Here is a 13243-nt window from a genome sequence, read left to right as displayed (position 1 = left end):
ATTTTTAACTATATTCATTTTATACAGTTTTCTAGTTTGATCTACAGATCTTACAGATATAGGTTAATTGACTCTGCACCAATTTGCTAAAATGTATCTAACGCTACGTATTTGAAGACTAATACTGTTTGATACAAGTTTATATTGTTAGTGGAAACGCACATTTTATGATTGATTGTACAATATTGGTTGTGAAATACTTGAAATACGTACTCACAGTAGTGAGCTCTGAAAAAACCTTTCACTACTGTAGTAGCATTTCCGTGTTTTGATTTGAAAGTCATACGTCACGGGGTTTAAAAGAACTCCCACAATGCATTGCAATTTTCACCTGAGATAAATCCGGACTTCATTCGCTACAGATCTAAAATACAACGGTGAGATTATTCATCTGATATTTCCGTGACAGTGTTGCTCCCGTTTGGGGTTTGTGTGCTGATATTCAGGGACTGGCTTGCTTTTGTATGCATGTTGTCCATAGCAAATAGAATATGATTAGCCACTAGCTAGATTAGCTAATGCTAGTTATTGATGCTTAGTTTTCTTCCCTTGTCTGTACAAACGTGAATCTAAAGAAGGCCAAATGATGACATTTAAGTTAGTTACGAACAAGGCTTTCAAACATTTCAACATTCTTTGCTTTGAACTGCCGGAAATGTAGTCGTGCCGAAACGGAGGTAGCTTAGGCACTTTGTTCTTGCATCTAGTTTTAAGATGCCACTGAATAGGTGACATGCTGTTGGGGTGAATGACTTGGTACACATAATCAGAATATCTTTCAAAAGCGCTGTGATCCGTGTGAAATAGTATTTTCTAACAACATGCCAGACAGAATTACAATACTTGGCTAAATTACAATACTTGGCTAAATAACTGGTCAGTAGTTTCAGTAACTCAGCACTAGTAACTTGACTAACTAACCTACTAATAACTTTCTAACCTTGCATTGTTTGTTAACCTCCAGATGACACGCAACACAGAAAGCATTTCAATGTAGCTGTTTAAAATCATTGTTATGCTTGTTGTACAGGTCTCCATCCTCCCAGCCTGTGGCTGTGGGATCAGGACTTCAGGTCAACATGGATTCAGAATATGAACATCGCCTTCTCCGACAAATCAACATTCAAAATGACAACTTGAGCCCTGTGGTGAGTCCTTTTTGTGTGTTATTTAATGTTATCAATGTTTTGCACTGAATGTGTGCTGTAAACTGGTCAGCATAAATGGCTTATCAAGTATATATATATATATATATATATATATATATATATATATATATATATATATATATATAAATAATCTGTGTGTTTTGCAGAAACAGACAAGGAGTCGGACCCCCACCAGCTCCCCATTATCGTCACCTAGTAAGCTTGGAGACAGATTTATTCCAACCAGAGCCGGGGCAAACTGGAATATCAACTTCCACAGGATCAATGTATGAACAGTTTGGGGGGTACATTTGTGGAGGATTGTGTGTCAATGCTTTTGCAAGATAATAGAACTATACATACATGACAAATCTCTAAAATGTTTTCCTTTACTAAAGTTGGATACTGTATAAATGTTCTGTCTGAGACTGAACTACCACTGTTTGAATGTCAAACTAATGTCAGTATCTTTGTGATTTTTTTTTTTTAAGGAAAATGAGAAGTCACCAAGTCAGAACAAAAAAACAAAAGATGCCTCCTCTGATAACCTTAAAGGTAAATAAATGTTGTAAAGCTGATTTTTGTTACGTCTGTTACTTGCTCAGGATTGCAGTTTTGTGCTTTCGTTTGAAAATACATTTGTGATCATGCAGCAGACGGGCAGGCCTACTCTGCTCTGCTGAAGAATGAGCTGCTGGGAGCAGGAATAGAAAAGATCCAGGACCCTCAGACAGAGGATCGGCGTCTCCAGCCATCAACCCCAGAAAAGAGAAGTCTCTTCACCGTATGAACATTTTATCTCATACTCATAATATATTGAGTCTTAGGTTATAGCCCATTCTACAATCGTCAGAACAGACAAACTTTCAATATATTCTCGGATACTTGAGTGGAGAGAAAACATTATTTCACTGTTCAGTCAGTGTACATTTTTACTTCAGTGTTTGAGATGTATATATTCATTCATTCATTATCGATTTATAGAATATGGAATACGTTTCTGTGTTCTTTGCAGTATTCGCTCAATACCAAGAGGTCATCACCAGAAGATGGCACCAACATCTCCCCCTACTCTCTATCACCTGTCAGCAACAAAAGGTAAAAATACTTTTCTACATTTTGCTTTTGTTCTATATGTTCATACTGCAAGCAAATATGTGGTGCATTTTGACTTCAGGCTTTCATAGTGTCCAACTTTTCCTGTTTCAGTCAGAAATTGCTCCGTTCACCAAGAAAGCCAACTCGCAAGATCTCAAAGATCCCTTTTAAAGTCCTGGATGCTCCAGAGCTGCAGGATGACTTTTACCTCAACTTGGTGGACTGGTCGTCTCTCAACGTGCTCAGTGTTGGGCTGGGAACATGCGTTTACCTGTGGAGTGCCTGTACCAGCCAGGTACTGGAGAGTGTTTAAACAACTTCTTTTAGAACATTAATTTGAAATGTTTGCTTAACTGTGTATATATATATTCGTGGAAATATTTTTTGTTTCTTGGCACCATTCATTACTATATTACTCCACATTGAATCGCTTGTTGAATTATCTTTCTTCAGGTAACAAGATTGTGCGATTTATCAGTGGAGGGAGACTCTGTGACGTCAGTCGGGTGGTCCGAAAGGGTAAGTACACACAGCGCACTTCTTTGAGAAGACATGTCAGGGTACTCTTATGGTACAGTTAGTTTTGCTGTAAATTAAATGATCCTTCATATTTTTAGGGTAACTTGGTGGCAGTGGGGACTCACAAAGGCTATGTTCAGATCTGGGACGCTGGTGCTGGGAAAAAACTCTTTGCCTTGGAAGGACACACAGCGAGAGTTGGTAAGAAGATGTTTGCTGTGTTTGAACTCTGAACATAGCTTATAAAGTGCCTTGACAGAATTGATTAAGACAGACTCAAATCAAATGAACTGAAAATGTAATTAATGTTCGACATTCTTAATAATTTTGTTCTTTCAAATTTTAATTGTGACTAAAATAAATTCAGCTTTGTCTCTAATCTGTAATATTTCCAGGAGCGTTAGCATGGAATGCAGACCAGTTGTCTTCGGGAAGCCGTGATCGCATGATTCTTCAAAGAGATGTGCGGACCCCGCCACTCCAGTCAGAGAGACGGCTGCAGGGACACAGACAGGAAGTGTGTGGCTTAAAGTGGAGCACTGACCATCAGCTGCTTGCTTCTGGTGGCAACGATAACAAGGTACAGTTGTTATTCTTATGAAACATGTCTCCATCTTTGTGCATTTCACATTTCACTAATTGTGTTTTATTGATGTGGTTGTTATTTGTCACCTCAGCTGCTTGTATGGAACCACTCCTCACTGAGCCCAGTGCAAACATACATGGATCACCTGGCTGCAGTGAAAGCTATTGCCTGGTCCCCCCACCAGCACGGCCTGCTGGCCTCTGGGGGCGGCACTGCTGACCGCTGCATCCGGTTTTGGAACACCCTGACCTCACAGCCGCTGCAGTGCATGGACACCGGTTCTCAGGTCTGCAACCTGGCCTGGTCCAAACATGCTAATGAGCTCGTAAGTGAATCCAGATACTCACAGGGCAAAAGGTTTGCTACACAATTGTTATGAGTGTCCCTTTCGCATTGACAATAAGGTGTTACATGGCCTGTTCTAAGTGTCAAGATGATACCTGTTGGCATTTGTACTTAATTTATATCAGTTCACAGAGATTTGAAATCAGAATCTTAACATAATCTTAACTTATCTTAACATAAAAAATTTGACATTGGGGAAACATTGTCCATCAGCTTTGACGCTGCCTTCTCTCACCCAACCGTCGGTCCTGCAGTCCAAAGCAGTGTCAAGTGCAGCTTGATCTGTGATGCCACGATTCAGTAATAAACACGGAAAGACAACAAAACAAAACAAAAAAATGTAGAGAAGTTCATGGGAGCTTCTGGCCTGGGTACTATGTCCTCAATTAAGGATGGTATTATATCTTTGGTACAAAGATATAATACCATCGTTTAAAACATGCATTGTTGAGACCAGTGCAACTGTCAAATAGCAAGACCATAACGACATAATAAAAAATTGCCTTCCTTTTTTCCAGGTGAGCACCCATGGCTACTCTCAGAACCAGATCTTGGTGTGGAAATATCCAGCGCTCACTCAGGTTGCCAAACTCACAGGACACTCATACAGAGTGCTCTACTTGGTCAGTTTGTGTTCTCTTCCTGATGAGAATGTGATCCTGTTGTTGGTCATATTAATGGAAATGCTGACCAAAACATCTGGTGAACTATTATAATATATTTTTTTAATATCAGGCAATGTCCCCTGATGGTGAGGCCATTGTGACGGGAGCTGGAGATGAGACGCTACGCTTCTGGAACGTATTCAGTAAAACAAGGTCAACTAAGGTAAGAACGCACTTTTAGAGAACATCATTCAGTTATCCTCTCTATGTCTGCAAAAATATTTAACTAAGTTTCTTTATCTTTTGTTTCAGGAATCTGTATCCGTTTTAAATCTCTTCACCAGGATACGATAACTTAAAGCAAATGAAAACTCTAAAACAAGCACCTTGTGACATTTTTTCAAAGAGGAAATGTCAGTGAGAGAAACTGAGCACTTTTTTTCCTGCCAACAATTGTTTGGGCAATTCTTTTTTACTTTTGTGCTCTTATGAATGTAGTAATTTAAAAAAAAAAAAGTATAAGTGGATTGATTTCCATTTTTTTGTATTCAGAACAAGAAATTATTGGCATTACTTCTAAATATTGTGTTGGAGATTCTGAATTGTGCACAGAGCATTTTTAGTTTTTGTTAAACTCAGGTCTTGTTTATTTAACGCTGCAGTGAAAGCAATCGCAGTGAGCTACTATGGAAAACAAAATGCCATTACATATTATGACATGCATACAACATAAACCCTTAACATAATCACCTACTATGGCCTTTACAATATGTGCACCATGTTTACTGTGATCATTGGGGCACTAAGGTTGAGAGTGGTTGGCTGATATACTGCAGTTATGCTGCACATCTCTACATGTACAACATAGTTCATTCTTTTTAGTACAAAAAGAAATAAAAGATGATCAAACTGAAATATTGGTGTATATTTCTTTTTTGCCTTTACAAAGATACTGTTTGTACATTTGTGGTTCAATTTAGATTTTGTCATGCTGCATCTTAAAAGTACAATTCAAAAAGCCTGATTGTTTATGTAGCTCCTACATATTAAACAATACATTGGATTATATTCACATGACTTTCCTTTTTAGTGTTGAGTTTGCATTTTTATTTAAGTTTTTTTTTAAATGTATTATGTCATGCAGATGAATTACTTTTTTTTCTTATTTGGCCATTTTTCATGTATCTGTATTTATACACATGCACACACATACAAACGAACAAAAGTGATTATATAATTAATGTTTTTTTTAAAGCTAAAATAATAAATACATTTAAATTAACTAACTCATCTTTTTGCATCATGATTTAGGTATATATTGTATTTTTTTTCTATTTGGTGGGATTAATAAATCCGCATCCACAATACTGTGTAATCACGACTACAAGCGTGTTTACACCGCAGAGGGCGCTGTCTCAACGGATATGATGACCGGAAGTACTGTTACAGGGCGGGAAGTTGAAAGTTTGTGAATGTTGGGATAAAACAAAATAACGTTAGTAGTAACGTTATTAAAGTAAAGTTGCGTCTTCCATACGTGCAAGGTCAGTTCAATGACTCAAATGAGCTCAATGCGGTCAACGACTCAAGTTTCTCTCAACCAGCACACAGTGTCGCCTGTTGGTGGAGCTAGCTAGCTAGCTAACTGAGCTACAAGTTGTTTACCCTGCCGTCTGTGAGGATGGCGGACAAAAATCTTGTGTGGGAATTGAAACGTTGGGCGACGGAGGAGTTCAATCTGCCACCGGACAGTCTGCCAAATGACAGCTACTTTAAAACGTGGGTATCAGCTGGTCTCTACTGTCAATGTTATTGTTAGAGGTCCTTACGATTGTTGCTTCACGCAGCTTTGGAAAAACACTGATCCTTTTTTTTATAGGCTCTGTATCGGGACAGGAAAGTCGATATGGAAATATGTCATTCAACACATATTTCAACAGAGGTTAGTTTTGTGTTCTGTGACCCCCTGATCCGTGACCTTTGTTAGAGGTAATAACGTTAATGCGGATTTTGTATGGCACCCCAGAGAGCACTCCCTCAATAAATAACATCATGGCCGCATCTCTCAAATATACTGCAGTTTCACCCTCTGACCATGTTATGACTGGGGAAATGGCCAAATAACGGATTACAGCTGCCTGACGGTTTCTCTGTTTTCTTTCAGGAACGTGCGGATCATGCGTGGCAATCTCCAGTGGTATCCTGTATTGCTCTGATATGGGTTTTGAAGCCACCAGTAACTTAACAGTGGCTATGGCAACTTTATGTGTTTATGTGTATATTTGGGTCATGTAGTTGCTCTTGTAAATGTCAGTGAGAGGTCACTTTTGACAGAAGATATTCTGCTCAATACTTATTGCTGTGTTTGTATGTGCACAGTGTACTCTGAATGTATTCATCCACCATGGACTCTGTGTTTAGCATTTATCCAGCAATATCCTTGACATTATGATCTTAAAGGTACAAAGTACTTCAAGACAAAGAGGTAGGACTTGTTTTCCCTCCTTGTGGTCACTTATTCTGCATGATATACCTGCTTAATGTAGTACTTGATTAATCTGATCACAATGTGTGGCATTTTAATTTTAAATGAAAAAACAGCCAATGATAAACTAAAATGTGTTGGGTGTTTTCATATTTCTTATTTGCATGCTCAGTTGAAGCAGGCTGAGGGCCAGAGTGAGGCTGCTAAACAGAGAGAGCTTCAGAAGAAGATAGAGCAGCTGAGAGCAGAGATCAGTAACTTGGACTCTCAGATCAGTGGAACAGAGGAACAGTTGGCTACACAAGGTTAGTTCATCACATTGAGTAAAGGCTGGGTCTCTGATTAAACTTACATTACAAAAAATGCTCACTTGTTGTTGCTGTTTGCTTAGCTTGCATAGTTTAACATTATTCAAAGTGATCTGCTACACCAATGTTATCTACTATTTAAAAACAGAGCAGTCCGTCAGCCATACCTGGGCCCAGGTGGAGGACAGTCGGCGCAGAGAGTTGCTCTTGCAGGCCTTCAGGCAACGCTGCATCTTAGGCCGCAATGTGCTTTCTGGAGACACGCAAAAGATCAATGAGCACTGCCAAGCACTAGAACAAATAGCTAGGTAAGACAAAACATTGAAAGATGAAGTACAATTTAAATGAATGAAGTGAGATAATTTACACATCCGTACTAAGTGAGAACTTGATTGTGTTTGGCAGGAAAGCAGAGATTGATGTGCTGTTTGATAATAAACCTCTTAGCAGCAGTGATGGTGACAACTTCGACTCCCAAGTTGCAGCAGAGGCACAGGTCCTGGTAAGAGCTGCCTAATTCTTTTTTGTATTTTATTGGGTAGTGATGAGTTGTGGGCACATTATCTTGCATATTCAACATTGGTGTATTTATACTCTCCGTTAGTACATGTTTCAGTCAGAAAAATAAAGAGTGAAGAGTCATCTGACAAAATGCTGTTGTGATTGTGTCTGAAATCTATTTACTATGTAGTGCACTATATTTACCATCCCTAATTTTATTTTGGTGTCCAAATTCTGTGAAATATATCCAGAGTGCCCTCAAAACCTCCCACCAAGGAACGAGTTTCAATGCACTCTACTTACTGCTAACAATTACATAATGAAACGCTCCGCAGTATATATCACTGTGAATGATAAGTCGTGAGTGTACAAAATCTTATTAATCTAGATAAAACTACTCAGTATAAACTGTCTCATATATGAAGCAAATAATTAGGGAGTGATTTTGGACGCAATTTACACTTAGTAGGGAAACGGCTATGGATTACTGCTCCTGACTGTTTTATTAAGTGCCTTCTCATACCATTTTGAGATGAGACTCGTACTGGAGCTGATGGTGTTTGACGAAAAAACAGTTGGAATCTAAATATTTTTTAAGATGTTATACCAGTTGATCAGCAATTATTTACACATACATGACTGATGTAGACCAATATGCCTGTTATTTATCAGCTGCTGATTAAAGGAAGTCATTGCATTTGTTTTATTTTTTTTATTAGCGTGAGGTGAGAGACCTGTGTGACGCCAGGGTCCACTTCTATCAGTCTTTACAAGAGAGTGAACTGAAAACGGCGCACTCTGCGGCCAAACAGTAAGAACAGCAGTAGAAACAGTACTTGAGAAAAGTCTTCTTTCCGGATATTGTCAACGTTTTCTTGAATTAACCTCTTATCGCTGTGTTTTTTCTCAGTATGACTCGTGAACAAAGGACTGCTGTGTTTCAGTATTGGCTGAGTGCTGTGGAGGTTTCTGTATTTTGATTACATTTCACAAAATATTTTGGTACTTGCATTCTGTAAACTTTCACCTTGAATTAACAACTCGTTGCTTGTTGTCGTCATCTTGTCAGAACATGTTGGGTGGTTATCCTCCAAGCCATGTCCTCTCCGCATTGGAGTATTTAGCTTCCAGAGAGCAGAAGGAACTAGAGGAGAAACTAGCCTCTCTGGATGTGACTCAGGATGTGTCAGCTCTACGGTAAACTTCTAAATTGTTATACCGTTCTCTTTTGCTTTATGACCATAAAACCCCGCAAAGTTTTCAGTGTTGGAATATTTATGAAGCATTTTAATTGCAGGTTCCGCTATGAAAGCAATCACCTAGTGGACATGCCAGCAGAAGAGGATAATGAGTTGCCATCGGTTAAGACCCTCTTAGAGGTGCTAAACACAAACACACATAGACACTGCAATGTGATATTCAGGGAGTTCACAGTACCAAAGAAAACATGTGTTTCATAGCATTTGTGATTACAACATTTTTATTTGCGAAAATTGCACATTTGTTTTTGTTTCCAGAATGCCTGGGAAGAAGTGGAGCAAAGTTTGGTGGAACTGGCCCAGACTCGCTCCAGAGTCCAGCAGCTCCGACACCAGCTGCAGGTTTGCAAGAAGAAGGCTGAGCAGGAGGTGTCTGGCATTACAGATGCGCTCCACAACGACACCATGGCACTGTAAGTAGACTCACTGTAGAGTTTGTTGATGAGGTTCCAACACGTAGTAAAAAAAAGTGTATTTTTGTGAGAAAAAAACCTACATGTATATACGTTTGCAGACCGGTATAATGTGTAGATGCACAAAAATGGTTCTAGAATTATACCAAAAAACAACAGGAAGTCAGCCATTTTGCCATTAAATGTTCCATTTTAGGCAATTTTTTTCAGCTGCTGTACTTTAACAGACTCTTTAGAGAGGATTAATCAGAACGACTTAAGTTCAAATTGAGTCGGTACAATCTCAAAAACTCAGCGATAAAATATCTGCTTTTTTATACAATATTGTTGTGTGTGTTGGTGAAAACCCATCGTTTGCCATAAAACATTATGTCGATCGAACTTATTGATTCCCCAAATATTATGGGAGGCATCATTGAACGCAGGAGACGGTCCCTGTTTCACTGGTCCTGGCTGCGTCGGACTGTGTCCCGTTAGTATGCAAACACATGACACAGTGTGATTCGAGTTAGTCGCTTCATAACAATAACACTAATTTTGTTGCTACACAGTAGCCAAAAGTCAAATTAGAGATTAGTGGAATCTAATGTTTTAAAGCATTTATTGTGTTTTTTGCCCTTACTTCTCTCAGGTCTGCTCTAGAGGTGGAACTTCAGTGTGTGATGCAGGCAGCAGCCAGGGATCAAATCAGAGACCGGTGTCACCAACTTGACCAGCATGCCAGAAGCCGTCAGGACGCGCTTAGGAACCTACATAGCCAGTGGCAGAGCATCCTTGACTTCAGACAACAAGTGGTGAGAGTGAATTGACATTATGAGACCTCTCATAACCTAATGGCCTGTGTTATTCCTGGATCAAACATATGTTCATATTTCAAAACATATTGGTATTTAGGAAAATGTGGTCTAGAGGATTTTGTTATGTGTTTTGTTAACTATAGATAAACATCTTGATTTGCCAAACCTTTAGCATATTTAACTTCTTCAACAGATGTCATTAAACATGTTCTGTTGTTGTCCTCTTGTTGTTGTTGTCTCGTCACTCCAGGTTCTCAGACAGGAACATATCAGAGGTCTGATTAAGGGGAATTCCACAGCCAAGACGGCGCTGCTTCGTCTGCACGCAGAGGTGTGAATGTGCTCCATTTATGACACTGAAGTAGAAAGATTAGCATAACATTTGCTTAATTCTGTGGTGAAAGAAACGTTTAGGCCTCTTTTTAAGATAAATAATATTCCTAATCCTCCTCTATCCCTTGTCTTGTTGCAGTTACAGGAATTTGTCCGGGGCAAACTGGTGCCGCAGTTTGAAGTGGTCACCACTGCAGCTAGCAGTCAAAGAAACTCCATTTCCAAGGAGGCCAGACAGTTGGGAACGATTTCGCTTCTTGCTTTGGACTGTAGGACTGTTGATGGGTAAGAAACGTCAACGGCCTGACACCTCGAGGGGTGAATCCCAGTCATTCCACATGTTTTCTGTTGTTTCAGAATGCAAAGGATCCCTGCATCGTGGTTGTCCATCCATCGCTTGCAGTCACAGACCTTTAGCAGCTTGCGTCAGAACCTGGCATTCCCACTCTACAAGGTGAGTCTGCGCATATAATGCAACACTGTGATGTAACAACAATGAGAACTCCTTTTATGTCATTTCGAAATATCAGCAAAGATACATCTGCAGGCAGCCATTCTCAGTGTGGCTGCTGTGGAGAGGGGTTAAGCAAGCAGACACCGTGGAAGATCACTAAACTAACATTAGTTTTTTATGTAAGTTTACAAATTGCTGTTCTGTCTCAGAAACAAAGAGATGCTGCATTAAAGGTATTGGCATTAAATATCTGCCATTCTCAGTCCTGCTCTCTAAATATTGACATCAACCATTAAAAAAACATATTACTGGACCACTATTTCATCATTTTATTCAAAGGCCATTCAGTAATGTGTAAGCTATATTTATATTAGCTATAATCATGTAATTGTTAAAACTATGGAAAACTGGAACTATGCAGGAGAAAAGTATCTCTGTTTTAATCGGTACAAAAAATGATGAATATAATTTAAAAAAGATCGTTATTATGGTGCATTTCAAACATTCTAAAAACTAACAAAAGTGTGGAATTACTGTACAAAAGAACATGACATCATGCTTTCAAAGTGGCGCACCATTAATGCGTAACTTTGCTTGTGAAGTTTGCCTGCGGACACTCGTTGCATTCCTATAAAAGTTGTCCTCGCAGCTCCTAAAGTTCACGCTACTCCTTAAACGTCACATGCTGAGAGTGGTTCTGAAGAGGGAGCAGACTGTCAGCGCCGTTGTTTGACCCCAGTCCTCTCACCAGCGAAGCTGATGTAAATATGATCCATGAAAATCAGTTTCACTGCACAGAGGCACAACATCAACAGCCTTGTAATTCATAGGCGCCTGGGAATGGTTTTTTTAAGGATATCTGCTGATCTTATAAACATTCAACGTGTAGATGTATTTTTGCTTTTTACATTATGTAGATGGTAGTTAATTTAATGGATTATCTTCTCTTTTGTCCCTTTCTCTTTGACACCAACTAAATGTTCTCCTTCTTCTTAACCAGGCTCCAGAGGAGTTGTGTTCCCAGGCGCGCTCCCAGCATCTTGAGTTACGTTTTCTCCGTCAGTCACTGCAACTTCACTCTGCTACTTCGCAGAAAATACAGAAGGAAATGGAGCTGCTGCATGCGGCTGATCAAAAAGGTAACAAGGGGAACTCCACAAGAGTGAAGATGCTATCATGCTTTAAAATACACAATAAGAAGTGCTGTATTTGTCTGTTTGTATACGATGAAGATGTTCACTGAGCAAAAAATGATGATACATTTTAGTCACAACAAAACTACGGTTTGGCTTCAATGTGGCTTTCAGCTCTGCTGTCCAGAGTCCTGGAAGAAGATCAGAAGCTTCTGGAGGCTCTGGTACACAGAGTCCGAGGCCTCACTCAACGTTGCAGCCAAGGCCTTTCTTACGGGGTCCAAGTCAAAACTGCCATCTCTTACTGGTGAGGCAAATTTCCAAATAACCGTAAAATCATAAAACAATGGATGCAACACGTTTCGCATTTTTGTGTGTTTAATTACCTTTCAAAATGTCTGTAAAGGAGAATTATTTTTTCATGTTTTTGTTTTTTTGCGTAGTTTCATCACCAGCCAGCTTTATTGCTAAGGTCTGGGGTGAACCTCCTTTTCAAAGCTTGAATGTGGAGTGCACCTGCAAGTGTAAAATGAATGTGAAAAGCTACCACTCCCACTGCCTTACATCCATTAGTTTTTGAAGAAGACAAACTTCTTTCTGGTTCAATTTTGATACTGTACTTTAATTAATTGTGTGTGCACATACAGTTTGCCAATGCAGTGGATGATGTGTTAACTTTAGATTTTGCTTTCAAAAAAAGAAGTGTAGATAAATGTGTTTAACTTCCAAATTGTTATCTGATACATAAATAATTTGTAATTTTGGATTAATACCTTCAGGAAAGAGTTAGGGGTCTGGTTTGCTGGTTAACTTTTTCTGTTTTGCTCATACATTCAGGTGGGATCGGCCAGTCCAGCATGTCCTACCTAATGTCAGTAAGGGAGGACTGACTTTTCAACAGTGGCTACAAAGGTGGAAACTCGCTGCCAAAGCTTCTTAGGGGGCGACTCATCCGTTACAAAACAGGAAGGAGATCCTTTACCGCTACAATAGTTAGAAAATGCACACTTTTCTATCCCCGTTTTCCCTGCTCATTGCGTCTCTCGATGTTTTACCATGTGAAAGTCTGTCACGAATAAATGATTATTAATCCAAGTATTTGCTCCTGTCTTTCTTAAAATGCCATTTAAAAAAAAAGACACAATGTAGTAGTATGTGGATATCGTGCACGGGGCAACATTGTTCCTTTGTAGCAGTGAAGGGGGAGTGGAGCAATCTGATTCTCGAGCACTCAGCTCCTCCCATCTATGCGGCTGCGC

The 13243-nt window shown here is 39.4% G+C and overlaps 2 protein-coding genes across 5 annotated transcripts; both read left to right on the top strand.

Moving 5' to 3' along the window:
* Positions 1-281: 281 nt before the first annotated feature.
* LOC137794505 (fizzy-related protein homolog) lies at positions 282-4683 on the top strand. Of its 4 annotated transcripts, none has more exons than XM_068591329.1 (14): positions 282-377; positions 1031-1148; positions 1316-1435; positions 1640-1703; positions 1805-1932; positions 2164-2246; positions 2358-2541; positions 2700-2765; positions 2864-2966; positions 3161-3345; positions 3443-3676; positions 4215-4319; positions 4432-4524; positions 4614-4683. In XM_068591329.1, the coding sequence occupies exons 2-14, from the start codon at positions 1080-1082 to the stop codon at positions 4653-4655; spliced, it is 1476 nt and encodes a 491-aa protein (XP_068447430.1). In that variant the 5' UTR covers positions 282-377; positions 1031-1079; the 3' UTR covers positions 4656-4683. The 4 variants fall into 4 exon arrangements, with proteins under 4 accessions (XP_068447430.1, XP_068447427.1, XP_068447428.1 ...); XM_068591326.1 differs by having other exon boundaries at positions 1802-1932; XM_068591327.1 differs by lacking the exon at positions 282-377 and adding an exon at positions 405-426 and having other exon boundaries at positions 1802-1932.
* Positions 4684-5728: 1045 nt separating this feature from the next.
* haus5 (HAUS augmin-like complex, subunit 5) lies at positions 5729-13079 on the top strand. Its single transcript, XM_068591437.1, has 19 exons — positions 5729-6080; positions 6181-6243; positions 6466-6498; positions 6762-6786; positions 6959-7091; positions 7243-7402; positions 7500-7596; positions 8315-8406; positions 8506-8560; positions 8665-8792; positions 8893-8974; positions 9113-9267; positions 9899-10061; positions 10315-10395; positions 10537-10682; positions 10755-10851; positions 11852-11990; positions 12159-12291; positions 12822-13079. The coding sequence occupies exons 1-19, from the start codon at positions 5983-5985 to the stop codon at positions 12922-12924; spliced, it is 1983 nt and encodes a 660-aa protein (XP_068447538.1). The 5' UTR covers positions 5729-5982; the 3' UTR covers positions 12925-13079.
* The last annotated feature ends 164 nt before the right edge of the window (positions 13080-13243 follow it).

This window comes from Clinocottus analis, unplaced genomic scaffold (genome assembly GCF_023055335.1).
Source record: "Clinocottus analis isolate CAN_PGR_092001 unplaced genomic scaffold, fCliAna1.0.p SCAF_25, whole genome shotgun sequence".
NCBI lineage: Eukaryota > Metazoa > Chordata > Actinopteri > Perciformes > Cottidae > Clinocottus > Clinocottus analis.
Note: the sequence above shows the minus strand (reverse complement) of the source record. Positions and strands in the feature narration are given on the sequence as shown.

Excerpts from the sequence above, each read along its gene's own strand:
- LOC137794505 (XM_068591326.1), top strand. The coding sequence starts at position 1,080 with ATGGATTCAGAATATGAACATCGCCTTCTCCGACAAATCAACATTCAA. Across the intron at positions 1,149-1,315 it reads ATGACAACTTGAGCCCTGTG|AAACAGACAAGGAGTCGGAC; the intron begins GTGAGTCCTTTT and ends TGTGTTTTGCAG. Across the intron at positions 1,933-2,163 it reads AAAAGAGAAGTCTCTTCACC|TATTCGCTCAATACCAAGAG; the intron begins GTATGAACATTT and ends TGTTCTTTGCAG.
- haus5 (XM_068591437.1), top strand. The coding sequence starts at position 5,983 with ATGGCGGACAAAAATCTTGTGTGGGAATTGAAACGTTGGGCGACGGAG. Across the intron at positions 8,407-8,505 it reads GCGCACTCTGCGGCCAAACA|TATGACTCGTGAACAAAGGA; the intron begins GTAAGAACAGCA and ends GTTTTTTCTCAG. Across the intron at positions 10,683-10,754 it reads GACTGTAGGACTGTTGATGG|AATGCAAAGGATCCCTGCAT; the intron begins GTAAGAAACGTC and ends CTGTTGTTTCAG.